Source organism: Nerophis lumbriciformis, linkage group LG18 (genome assembly GCF_033978685.3).
Source record: "Nerophis lumbriciformis linkage group LG18, RoL_Nlum_v2.1, whole genome shotgun sequence".
NCBI classification, from domain to species: Eukaryota; Metazoa; Chordata; class Actinopteri; order Syngnathiformes; family Syngnathidae; genus Nerophis; species Nerophis lumbriciformis.
Window position 1 is genome coordinate 6,677,501 of NC_084565.2, and position 14,687 is coordinate 6,692,187.

Below are 14,687 nucleotides of genomic sequence, written 5' to 3' on the forward strand. Positions count from 1 at the left end.
TGTACATACTGTACATGGTCTCATGCTTCTCATACAGCATGTACTGTTCATATGTACTGTTAGCATGTAGCTCACATAGCGATGCTGGTTTTGCTAACCTAGCATGATGTTAAAATGTAATGTTAGCATGTAGCTCATATAGCTATGGTAGTGTTGCTAACCTAGCATGATGTTAAAATGTAATGTTAGCATGTAGCTCATATAGCTATGGTAGTGTTGCTAACCTAGCATGATAAAAAAAATGTGATGTTAGCATGTAGCTCACATAGTTATGATAGTGTTGCTAACCTAGCATGATGTTAAAATGTAGTGTTAGCATGTAGCTTACGTAGCTATAGTAGTGTTGCTAACCCAGTATGATGTTAAAATGGGATGTTAGCATGTAGCTCACATAGCTATGCTAGTGTTGCTAACCTAGCATGATGTTAAAATGTGATGTTAGCATGTAGCTCACATAGCTATGGTAGTGTCGCTAACCTAGCATGATGTTAAAATGTGATGTTAGCATGTAGCTCACATTGCTATGCTAGTGTTGCTAACCTAGCGTGATGCTAAAATGTGATGTTAGCATGTAGATCACATAGCTATGGTAGTGTTGCTAACCTAGTATTATGTTAACATGTAATGTTAGCATGAAGCTCACATAGCTATGCATGATGTTAAAATGTACTGTTATCATATAACTCACGTAACTTTGGTAGTGTTGCTAACCTAGCATGATGTTCAAATTTACTGTTAGCATGTAGCTCCCATAGCTAAGCTAGTGTTGCTAACCTAGCATGATGTTAAAATTTACTGTTAGCATGTAGCTCCCATAGCTATGCTAGTGTTGCTAACCTAGCATGGTGTTAAAATGTAATGTAAGCATGTAGCTCACATAGCTATGGTAATGTTGCTAACCTAGCATGATGTGAAGATGTAATGTTCGCATTAAGTTCACATAGCTATGCTAGTGTTGCTAACCTAGCATGATGTTAAAATGTAATGTTAGCATGTAACTCATGTAGCTATGGTAGTATTGCTAACCTTGCATGATGTTAAAATGTGATGTTAGCATGTAACTCCCATATCAACGGTAGTGTTGCTAACCTAGAATTTTGTTAAAATGTAGTGTTAGCATTAAGTTCACATAGTTATGGTAGTGTTGCTAACCTAGTATGATGTTGAAATGTGATGTTAGCATGTAGCTCACATAGCTATGGTAGTGTTGCTAACCTTGTATGCTAATAAATGTTATGTTAGCATGTAACTCACATAGCTATGCTGGTGTTGCTAACCTAGCATGATGTTAAAATGTGATGTTAGCATGTAACTCCCATGAATATGCTAGTGTCGCTAACCTAGAAAGATGTTAAAATGTGATGTTAGCATGTAGCTCACATAGCTTTGTTAGTGTTGCTAACCTAGCATGATGTTAAAAAATGATGTTAGCATGTAGCTCACATAGCTATGGTAGTGTTGCTAACCTAGCACGATGTTAAAATGTGATGTTAGCATGTAGCTCACATAGCTATGCTAGTGTTGCTAACCTAGCATGATGTTAACATGTAATGTTAGCATGAAGCTCACATAGCTATGCATGATGTTAAAATATACTGTTAGTATGTAACTTACGTAACTTTGGTAGTGTTGCTAACCTAGCATGATGTTAAAATTTACTTTTAGCATGTAGCTCCCATAGCTATGCTAGTGTTGCTAACCAAGCATGATGTTAAAATTGACTGTTAGCATGTAGCCCCCATAGCTAAGCTAGTGTTGCTAACCTAGCATGGTGTTAAAATGTAATGTTAGCATGTAGCTCACATAGCTATGGTAGTGTTGCTAACCTTGCATGATGTTAATATGTAATGTTAGCATGTAGCTCACGTAACTATGGTAGTGTTGCTAACCTAGCATGATGTTAAAATGAAATGTAAGTATGTAGCCCACATAGCTATGCTAGTGTTGTTAACCTAGCATGAGGTTAAAATTTACTGTTAGCATGTAACTCACATAGCCATGGTAGTGTTGCTAACCTAGCATGATGTTAAAATATAGTGTTAGCATGTAGCTTATGTAGCTATAGTAGTGTTGCTAACCTAGTATAATGTTAAAATGTGATGTTAGCATGTAGCTCACATAGCTATGCTGGTGTTGCTAACCTAGCATGATGTTAAAATGTGATGTTAGCATGTAGTTCACATAGCTATGTTGGTGTTGCTAACCTAGCATGATGTTTAAATGTGATGCTAGCATGTAGCCCACGTAACTATGGTAGTGTTGCTAACCTAGCATTATGTTAAAATGTACTGTTAGCATGTAGCTTCCATAGCTATGCTAGTGTTACTAACCTAGCATGATGTTAAAATGTAATGCTAGCATGTAGCTCACGTAACTATGGTAGTGTTGCTAACCTAGCATGATGTTAAAATGTACTGTTAGCATGTAGCTTCCATAGCTATGTTAGTGTTGCTAACCTAGCATGATGTTAAAATGTAATGTTTGCATGAAGTTTACAAAACTATGCTACTATTGCTAACCTTGCAAGATATTAAAATGTAATGTTAGCATGTAGTTTACTTAGCTATGCTGGTGTTGCTAACCTAGCATGATGTTAAAATGTAATGTTAGCATGTAGCTCATGTAACTATGGTAGTGTTGCTAACCTAGCATGATGTTAAAATGTACTGTTAGCATAAAGATTCCATGGCTATGTTAGTGTTGCTAACCTAGCATGATGTTAAAATGTAATGTTTGCATGAAGTTCACATAGCTATGCTAGTGTTGCTAACCTTGCGAGATGTTCAAATGTAATGTTAGCATGTAGTTTACATAGCTATGCTGGTGTTGCTAACCTAGCATTATGTTAAAATGTACTGTTAGCATGTAGCTCACATAGCTATGTTAGTGTTGCTAACCTAGCATGATCTTAAAATATAATGTTAGCATGTAGCTCACATAGCTATGCTAGTGTTGTTAACCTAGCATGATGTTAAAATGTAATCTTAGCATGTAGCTCACGTAGCTATGCTAGTGTTGTTAACCTAGCGTGATGCTAAAATGTGATGTTAGCATGTAGATCACATAGCTATGGTAGTGTTGCTAACCCAGTATTATGTTAACATGTAATGTTAGCATGAAGCTCACATAGCTATGCATGATGTTAAAATGTACTGTTAGCATATAACTCACGTAACTTTGGTAGTGTTGCTAACCTAGCATGATGTTAAAATTTACTGTTAGCATGTAGCTCCTATAGCTAAGCTAGTGTTGCTAACCTAGCATAATATTAAAATTTACTGTTAGCATGTAGCTCCCATAGCTAAGCTAGTGTTGCTAACCTAGCATGATGTTAAGATGTAATGTTAGCATTAAGTTCACATAGCTATGCTAGTGTTGCTAACCTTGCATGATGTTAAAATGTGATGTTAGTATGTAACTCCCATATCAACGGTAGTGTTGCTAACCTAGAATTCTGTTAAAATGTAGTGTTAGCATTAAGTTCACATAGTTATGGTAGTGTTGCTAACCTAGTATGATGTTAAAATGTGATGTTAGCATGTAGCTCACATAGCTATGGTAGTGTTGCTAACCTTGTATGCTAATAAATGTGATGTTAGCATGTAGCTCACATAGCTATGGTAGTGTTGCTAACCTAGCATGATGTTTAATATGTAATGTTAGCATGTAGATCACATTGCTATGTTGGTGTTGCTAACCTAGCATGAGGTTAATATCTACATATGACCTTTGACCCAAGACCGTTTCCTCTCCCGGGGGACCAAATAGTCTATTTCCTGTGGTGGAAGTGGTTTCCATTGCATCATCAAAAAACAAACCTCGGGACAGTGACTCAGATGGCCTCTCGTGCAGGGGGGCGTGTCTACATGCCCCGCCCCCCAAATAGTCACCAAGCCCCGCCCCCTCACGCCGCCCACCGTGTGTCTCTGAAGCGGCGGTGCGTTGTCTCCCGCGCTGACATGGCGTAAAAACGAGGAGCCGGTGTGCGCGCGCAGCTTCTCCGAGTCATGGACGACCCCCGACGGCGCAGCGCAGCACGCGCCGCGTCCTCGACGACCACGACGGTGACGAAGATGATGGCGGTGATGATGATGAAGATGATGATGATGATGATGGCGCATCCCGCGGCGGCGTCCGCTGGAGCTCAGGACGCGGCGATGGAGGAGCTGGCGACGGAGAAGGAAGCGGAGGAAAGTCACCGCCAGGACAGCGTCAACCTTCTCACCTTCATCCTGCTGCTCACCCTCACCATCCTCACCATCTGGCTCTTCAAGCACCGCACCGTCCGCTTCCTGCACGAGACCGGACTGGCCATGATCTACGGTACTAGACTGCAGCCGCCATCTTCATCTCATTAGCACGTCACTCATCTACATGATCCTCAAGTCTCATCTACATGATCCTCATGTCTCATCTACATGATCCTCATGTCTCTTCTACATGATCCTCGTGTCTCTTCTACATGATCCTCATGTCTCTTCTACATGATCCTCATGTCTCATCTACATGATCCTCATGTCTCATCTACATGATCCTCATGTCTCTTCTACATGATCCTCATGTCTCTTCTACATGATCCTCATGTCTCTTCTACATGATCCTCATGTCTCATCTACATGATCCTCATGTCTCATCTACATGATCCTCATGTCTCTTCTACATGATCCTCATGTCTCTTCTACATGATCCTCATGTCTCTTCTACATGATCCTCATGTCTCATCTACATGATCCTCATGTCTCATCTACATGATCCTCATGTCTCTTCTACATGATCCTCGTGTCTCTTCTACATGATCCTCATGTCTCATCTACATGATCCTCATGTCTCTTCTACATGATCCTCGTGTCTCTTCTACATGATCCTCATGTCTCATCTACGTGATCCTCATGTCTCTTCTACATGATCCTCATGTCTCTTCTACATGATCCTCATGTCTCTTCTACATGATCCTCATGTCTCATCTACATGATCCTCATGTCTCTTCTACATGATCCTCATGTCTCATCTACATGATCCTCATGTCTCTTCTACATGATCCTCATGTTTCATCTACATGATCCTCATGTCTCATCTACATGATCCTCATGTCTCTTCTATATGATCCTCATGTCTCATCTACATGATCCTCATATCTCTTCTACATGATCCTCGTGTCTCTTCTACATGATCCTCATGTCTCTTCTACATGATCCTCATGTCTCATCTACATGATCCTCATGTCTTTTCTACATGATCCTCATGTCTCTTCTACATGATCCTCATGTCTCTTCTACATGATCCTCATGTCTCTTCTACATGATCCTCATGTCTCATCTACATGATCCTCATGTCTCTTCTACATGATCCTCATGTCTCATCTACATGATCCTCATGTCTCATCTACATGATCCTCATGTCTCTTCTACATGATCCTCATGTCTCTTCTACATGATCCTCATGTCTCATCTACATGATCCTCATGTCTCTTCTACATGATCCTCATGTCTCATCTACATGATCCTCATGTCTCTTCTACATGATCCTCATGTTTCATCTACATGATCCTCATGTCTCATCTACATGATCCTCATGTCTCTTCTATATGATCCTCATGTCTCATCTACATGATCCTCATATCTCTTCTACATGATCCTCGTGTCTCTTCTACATGATCCTCATGTCTCTTCTACATGATCCTCATGTCTCATCTACATGATCCTCATGTCTCATCTACATGATCCTCATGTCTCTTCTACATGATCCTCATGTCTCTTCTACATGATCCTCATGTCTCATCTACATGATCCTCATGTCTCTTCTACATGATCCTCATGTCTCTTCTACATGATCCTCATGTCTCATCTACATGATCCTCATGTCTCTTCTACATGATCCTCATGTTTCATCTACATGATCCTCATGTCTCATCTACATGATCCTCATGTCTCTTCTATATGATCCTCATGTCTCATCTACATGATCCTCATATCTCTTCTACATGATCCTCGTGTCTCTTCTACATGATCCTCATGTCTCATCTACATGATCCTCATGTCTCATCTACATGATCCTCATGTTTCTTCTACATGATCCTCATGTCTCTTCTACATGATCCTCATGTCTCATCTACATGATCCTCATGTCTCATCTACATGATCCTCATGTCTCTTCTACATGATCCTCATGTCTCTTCTACATGATCCTCATGTCTCATCTACATGATCCTCATGTCTCTTCTACATGATCCTCATGTCTCATCTACATGATCCTCATGTCTCTTCTACATGATCCTCATGTTTCATCTACATGATCCTCATGTCTCATCTACATGATCCTCATGTCTCTTCTATATGATCCTCATGTCTCATCTACATGATCCTCATATCTCTTCTACATGATCCTCGTGTCTCTTCTACATGATCCTCATGTCTCTTCTACATGATCCTCATGTCTCATCTACATGATCCTCATGTCTCATCTACATGATCCTCATGTCTCTTCTACATGATCCTCATGTCTCTTCTACATGATCCTCATGTCTCATCTACATGATCCTCATGTCTCTTCTACATGATCCTCATGTCTCTTCTACATGATCCTCATGTCTCATCTACATGATCCTCATGTCTCTTCTACATGATCCTCATGTTTCATCTACATGATCCTCATGTCTCATCTACATGATCCTCATGTCTCTTCTATATGATCCTCATGTCTCATCTACATGATCCTCATATCTCTTCTACATGATCCTCGTGTCTCTTCTACATGATCCTCATGTCTCTTCTACATGATCCTCATGTCTCATCTACATGATCCTCATGTTTCATCTACATGATCCTCATGTCTCTTCTACATGATCCTCATGTCTCATCTACATGATCCTCATGTCTCTTCTACATGATCCTCATGTCTCTTCTACATGATCCTCATGTCTCTTCTACATGATCCTCATGTCTCTTCTACATGATCCTCATGTCTCTTCTACATGATCCTCATGTCTCTTCTACATGATCCTCATGTTTCATCTACATGATCCTCATGTCTCATCTACATGATCCTCATGTCTCTTCTATATGATCCTCATGTCTCATCTACATGATCCTCATATCTCTTCTACATGATCCTCGTGTCTCTTCTACATGATCCTCATGTCTCTTCTACATGATCCTCATGTCTCATCTACATGATCCTCATGTCTCATCTACATGATCCTCATGTCTCTTCTACATGATCCTCATGTCTCTTCTACATGATCCTCATGTCTCATCTACATGATCCTCATGTCTCTTCTACATGATCCTCATGTCTCTTCTACATGATCCTCATGTCTCATCTACATGATCCTCATGTCTCTTCTACATGATCCTCATGTTTCATCTACATGATCCTCATGTCTCATCTACATGATCCTCATGTCTCTTCTATATGATCCTCATGTCTCATCTACATGATCCTCATATCTCTTCTACATGATCCTCGTGTCTCTTCTACATGATCCTCATGTCTCTTCTACATGATCCTCATGTCTCATCTACATGATCCTCATGTTTCATCTACATGATCCTCATGTCTCTTCTACATGATCCTCATGTCTCATCTACATGATCCTCATGTCTCATCTACATGATCCTCATGTCTCTTCTACATGATCCTCATGTCTCATCTACATGATCCTCATGTCTCTTCTACATGATCCTCATGTCTCATCTACATGATCCTCATGTTTCATCTACATGATCCTCATGTCTCTTCTACATGATCCTCATGTCTCTTCTACATGATCCTCATGTCTCATCTACATGATCCTCATGTCTCATCTACATGATCCTCATGTCTCTTCTACATGATCGTCATGTCTCATCTACATGATCCTCACGTCTCATCTACATGATCCTCATGTCTCTTCTACATGATCCTCATGTCTCATCTACATGATCCTCATGTCTCATCTACATGATCCTCATGTCTCTTCTACATGATCCTCATGTGGGTTCTACATGATCCTCATGTCTCTTCTCCATGATCCTCATGTCTCTTCTCCATGATCCTCATGTCTCATCTACATGATCTCATATCTCTTCTCCATGATCCTCATGTCTCATCTACATGATCCTCATGTCTCTTCTACATGATCCTCGTGTCTCTTCTACATGATCCTCATGTCTCTTCTACATTATCTTCATGTCTCATCTACATGATCCTCATGTCTCTTCTACATGATCCTCATATCTCTTCTACATGATCCTCATATCTCTTCTACATGATCCTCATGTCTCTTCTACATGATCCTCATGTCTCATCTACATGATCCTCATGTCTCTTCTACATGATCGTCATGTCTCATCTACATGATCCTCATGTCTCATCTACATGATCCTCATGTCTCATCTACATGATCCTCATGTCTCATCTACATGATCCTCATGTCTCATCTACATGATCCTCATGTTTCATCTACATGATCCTCATGTCTCATCTACATGATCCTCATGTCTCTTCTACATGATCCTCATGTCTCATCTACATGATCCTCATGTCTCTTCTACATGATCCTCATGTCTCATCTACATGATCCTCATGTCTCATCTACATGATCCTCATGTCTCATCTACATGATCCTCATGTCTCTTCTACATGATCCTCATGTCTCTTCTACATGATCCTCATGTCTCTTCTACATTATCTTCATGTCTCATCTACATGATCCTCATGTCTCTTCTACATGATCCTCATATCTCTTCTACATGATCCTCATATATCTTCTACATGATCCTCATGTCTCTTCTACATGATCCTCATGTCTCATCTACATGATCCTCATGTCTCTTCTACATGATCGTCATGTCTCATCTACATGATCCTCATGTTTCATCTACATGATCCTCATGTCTCATCTACATGATCCTCATGTCTCTTCTACATGATCCTCATGTCTCATCTACATGATCCTCATGTCTCTTCTACATGATCCTCATGTCTCATCTACATGATCCTCATGTCTCTTCTACATGATCCTCATGTCTCATCTACATGATCCTCATGTCTCTTCTACATGATCCTCATGTCTCATCTACATGATCCTCATGTCTCTTCTACATGATCCTCATGTCTCATCTACATGATCCTCATGTCTCTTCTACATGATCCTCATGTCTCATCTACATGATCCTCATGTCTCTTCTACATGATCCTCATGTCTCATCTACATGATCCTCATGTCTCTTCTACATGATCCTCATGTCTCATCTACATGATCCTCATGTCTCTTCTACATGATCCTCATGTCTCATCTACATGATCCTCATGTCTCTTCTACATGATCCTCATGTCTCATCTACATGATCCTCATGTCTCATCTACATGATCCTCATGTCTCATCTACATGATCCTCATGTCTCTTCTACATGATCACCATGTCTCTTCTACATGATCCTCATGAATGTTCTACATGATCCTCCTGTATGTTGTACGTGATCCTCATGTGGGTTCTACATGATCCTCAAGTCTCTTCTACATGATCCTCATGTGGGTTCTACATGACCCTCATGTCTCTTCTCCATGATCCTCATGTCTCATCTACATGATCCTCATGTCTCATCTACATGATCCTCATGTCTCATCTACATGATCCTCATGTCTCATCTACATGATCCTCATATCTCTTCTCCATGATCCTCATGTCTCTTCTACATGATCCTCATGTCTCATCTACATGATCCTCATGTCTCTTCTACATGATCCTCGTGTCTCTTCTACATGATCCTCATGTCTCTTCTACATGATCTTTATGTCTCATCTACATGATCCTCATGTCTCTTCTACATGATCCTCATATCTCTTCTACATGATCCTCATATCTCTTCTACATGATCCTCATGTCTCTTCTACATGATCCTCATGTCTCATCTACATGATCCTCATGTCTCTTCTACATGATCGTCATGTCTCATCTACATGATCCTCATGTCTCATCTACATGATCCTCATGTCTCTTCTACATGATCCTCATGTCTCTTCTACATGATCGCCATGTCTCTTCTACATGATCCTCATGAATGTTCTACATGATCCTCCTGTATGTTGTACGTGATCCTCATGTGGGTTCTACATGATCCTCAAGTCTCTTCTACATGATCCTCAAGTCTCTTCTACATGATCCTCATGTCTCTTCTACATGATCCTCATGTCTCTTCTACATGATCCTCATGTCTCTTCTACATGATCGCCATGTCTCTTCTACATGATCTTCATGTATGTTCTACATGATCCTTATGTATGTTGTACGTGATCCTCATGTGGGTTCTACATGATCCTCAAGTCTCTTCTACATGATCCTCAAGTCTCTTCTACATGATCCTCATGTGTGTTCTACATGATCCTCATAAATGTTCTACATGATCCTCCTGTATGTTCTACAATCTACATGATCCTCATGAATGTTCTACATCATCCTCCTGTATGTTGTACGTGATCCTCATGTGGGTTCTACATGATCCTCATATCTCTTCTACATGATCCTCATGTCTCTTCTACATGATCCTCATAAATGTTTTACATGATCCTCCTGTATGTTCTACAATCTACATGATCCTCATGAATGTTCTACATGATCCTCTTGTATGTTGTACGTGATCCTCATGTGGGTTCTATATGATCCTCAAGTCTCTTCTACATGATCCTCATGTCTCTTCTACATGATCCTCATGTCTCTTCTACATGATCCTCAAGTCTCTTCTACATGATCCTCAAGTCTCTTCTACATGATCCTCATGTGTGTTCTACATGATCTTCATGTATGTTCTACATGATCCTTATGTATGTTGTACGTGATCCTCATGTGGGTTCTACATGATCCTCAAGTCTCTTCTACATGATCCTCAAGTCTCTTCTACATGATCCTCATGTGTGTTCTACATGATCTACATGTATGTTCTACATGATCCTCATGTATGTTCTACATGCTCCTCATGTCTTTTCTACATGATCCTCACGTGTGTTCTACATGATGTTCATGTATGTTTTACATGATCTTCAAGTCTCATCGACATGATCCTCATGTATGTTCTAGATCAAGAGTATCAAACTCTGGCCCGCGGGCCAAAATTTGCCCGCCATGTAATTTCACTTGGCCCTTGAGGCGATATCAAATTAACAGTAGAGCAGCCTAACTGCATGGGATGGGGGTGGGTTTTGGTGGTAGCGGGGGTGTATATTGCAGCCCGGAAGAGTTAGGGCTGCATGAGATTCTGGGTATTTGTTTTGTTGTGTTTATGTTGTGTTACGGTGTGGATGTTCTCCCGAAATGTGTTTATCATTCTAGTTTGGTGTGGATTCACAGTGTGGCACATATTTCTAACAGTGTTAAAGTTATTTATATGAGCACCGTCAGTGTAACCTGTATCGCTGTTGGCCAAGTATGCATTGCATTTACATATGTGTGCGTGCTGAAGTCGCACATATCTTGTGACTGGGCCGGCACGTTGTTAGAATGGATGAAAAGCAGACGTGACGACAGCTCGTGGAGGACGATAAACGCAGTGCCTTTAAAGCACGCCCCCAAGACTGTGGTCCGGGTGGACTACGAGATATAATGACTGATTAACACCTTCGTTCGATAATGAAGGTTGCCTCAGCTCAAAGCCTGAGCCCCGACATTAATGAACTAGCATCCAAAAAAAGATGGCAGGTATCTGGCTTGGGCACATCAGATTAGATCAGTGTGTTGCAAACTGAGCAGTTTAAAGTCCTGAATGGTTGGTTTATACATTGTTATTTTCTAATTTATTAGCCTGTGGAAAAAGTTAATGTTGATATTTACATCAGAAGGCTGCAAATAGAAAGGAGGCAATACATTTTTATTTAATTATTTAAATTGTATTTGATATGCCATTGATATTTTTTAATTATTATTATTATTATTTGAAACTGGATTTTGCATGTCACTATAAAGTTATATAAGCCTTGCTTGTTCAATATTCAATGCAAAACTTGTTCAATGCAAAAAAACTCACGTTTTTGAAGTGAGTTCCGCTGTATCAGCATTCATGCAAAATGTCATTTTAAAAAGAAAATATATATATTGTACCGGTTTTGGAGGTGAAAACGACCAAAATGGCCCCTGCATTCTTTCATTTGTCATTTTGTGGCCCTCAGTGGGAAGAGTTTGGTGTGGAAGAGGCTTCTGACCTCACCTCTGGACAGCAATTCCACACAAGTGTGCCAGAATGTGCCAGAAAGTCTTCTCACATGAGTGCTGACTCCACATTTTCTTGACTTTCTTTGACTTCTTGACGGCAAATAGGTGTGATGATAACCATAGAACAGAGGGTGGGCAACAAGGCCTGTCGCGATCTGATACTAAACTGTTATCATTTAAAAAACACAAGCATGTGATGATATGTGCTTGCATGTCAAATGTTTGATAGCTTGATATCATGTCTGATACAAGCAGTCCTGCTAAGTGTTTACTTGTGTGCGATATCATGTGTGATACAAGCAGTCCTGCAGAGTGTTCACTTGTGTGCAATATCATGTGCGATACAAGCAGTCCTGCAGAGTGTTTACTTGTGTGTGATATCATGTCTGATACAAGCAGTCCTGCTAAGTGTTCACTTGTGTGCAATATCATGTGCGATACAAGCAGTCCTGCAGAGTGTTTACTTGTGTGTGATATCATGTCTGATACAAGCAGTCATGCTAAGTGTTTACTTGTGTGTGATATCATGTGTGATACAAGTAGTCCTGCAGAGTGTTTACTTGTGTGCAAAATCATGTGCGATACAAGCAGTCCTGCAGAGTGTTTACTTGTGTGCGATATCATGTGCGATACAAGCAGTCCTGCAGAGTGTTTACTTGTGTGTGATATCATTTGCGATACAAGCAGTACTGCAGAGTGTTTACTTGTGTGTGATATCATGTCTGATACAAGTAGTTGTACAAGGGACGGCGTGGCGCAGTGGAAGAATGGCCGTGCGCGACCCGAGGGTCCGTGGTTCAATCCCCACCTAGTACCAATCATGTGCGATACAAGCAGTCCTGCAGAGTGTTTACTTGTGTGCAAAATCATGTGCGATACAAGCAGTCCTGCAGAGTGTTTACTTGTGTGCAATATCATGTGCGATACAAGCAGTCCTGCAGAGTGTTTACTTGTGTGCAAAATCATGTGCGATACAAGCAGTCCTGCAGAGTGTTTACTTGTGTGCAAAATCATGTGCGATACAAGCAGTCCTGCAGAGTGTTTACTTGTGTGCAATATCATGTGCGATACAAGCAGTCCTGCAGAGTGTTTACTTGTGTGCAAAATCATGTGCGATACAAGCAGTCCTGCAGAGTGTTTACTTGTGTGCAATATCATGTGCGATACAAGCAGTCCTGCAGACTGTTTACTTGTGTGCAAAATCATGTGCGATACAAGCAGTCCTGCAGAGTGTTTACTTATGTGTGATATCATGTCTGATACAAGCAGTCCTGCAGAGTGTTTACTTGTGTGCAATATAATGTCTGATACAAGCAGTCCTGCAGAGTGTTTACTTGTGTGCAAAATCATGTGCGATACAAGCAGTCCTGCAGAGTGTTTACTTGTGTGTGATATCATGTCTGATACAAGCAGTCCTGCAGAGTGTTTACTTGTGTGCAAAATCATGTGCGATACAAGCAGTCCTGCAGAGGGTTTACTTTTGTGTGCGATACAAGCAGTCCTGCAGAGTGTTTACTTTTGTGTGCGATACAAGCAGTCCTGCAGAGTGTTTGCTTAAGTGTGATGTCATGTGCGATACAAGCAGTCCTGCAGAGTGTTTACTTGTGTGTGATATCATGTGCAATACAAGCAGTCCTGCTGAGGGTTTACTTGTGTGTGATATCATGTCCGATACAAGCAGTCCTGCAGAGTGTATACATGTGTGTGATATCATGTGCGATACAAGCAGTCCTGCAGAGGGTTTACTTGTGTGTGATTTTGTGTGCGATACCAGCGGTCCTGTAGCGTGTTTACTTGTGTGTGATATCATGTGTGATACAAACAGTCCTGCAGAGTGTTTACTTGTGTGTGATATCATGTGCAATACAAGCAGTCCTGCAGAGTGTTTACTTGTGTGTGATATCATGTGCGATACAAGCAGTCCTGCTGAGTGTTTACTTAACTGTGATATCATGTGCAATACAAGCAGTCCTGCAGAGGGTTTACTTGTGTGTGATATCATGTGCGATACAAGCGGTTCTGCAGAGTGTTTACTTAACTGTGAAAGCATGTGCAATACAAGCAGTCCTGCAGAGTGTTTACTTGTGTGTGATATCAAGTGTGATACAAGCAGTCCTGCAGAGGGTTTACTTGTGTGTGATTTTATGTGCGATACAAGCATTCCTGCAGATTGTTTACTTGTGTGTGGTATCATGTGCGATACAAGCAGTCCTTCAGAGTGTTTACTTGTGTGCGATACAGGCAGTCCTGCAGTGTTTACTTGTGTGTGATATCATGTGCGATACAAGCAGTCCTGCAGAGTGTTTACTTGTGTGTGATATCATGTGTGATACAAGTAGTCCTGCAGAGTGTTTACTTGTGTGTGATATCATGTGTGATACAAGCAGTCCTCAGAGTGTTTACTTGTGTGCGATTCAAGTAGTCCTGCAGAGTGTTTGTGTGTGATATCATGTGCGATACAAACCGTCCTGCAGAGTGTTTACTTGTGTGTGAAATCATGTGTGAT

The 14,687-nt window shown here is 40.7% G+C and overlaps 1 protein-coding gene across 1 annotated transcript in view; it reads left to right on the plus strand.

Moving 5' to 3' along the window:
• Nucleotides 1–3,922: 3,922 nt before the first annotated feature.
• Nucleotides 3,923–14,687, plus strand: part of slc9a7 (solute carrier family 9 member 7) — a 118,818-nt gene continuing 108,053 nt past the window's right edge. Inside the window, exon 1 of the mRNA XM_061977557.2 lies at nt 3,923–4,323. Coding sequence (XP_061833541.2) covers nt 4,008–4,323 — 316 coding nt within the window. The 5' untranslated portion in view covers nt 3,923–4,007. The remainder of the gene's footprint in view (nt 4,324–14,687) is intronic.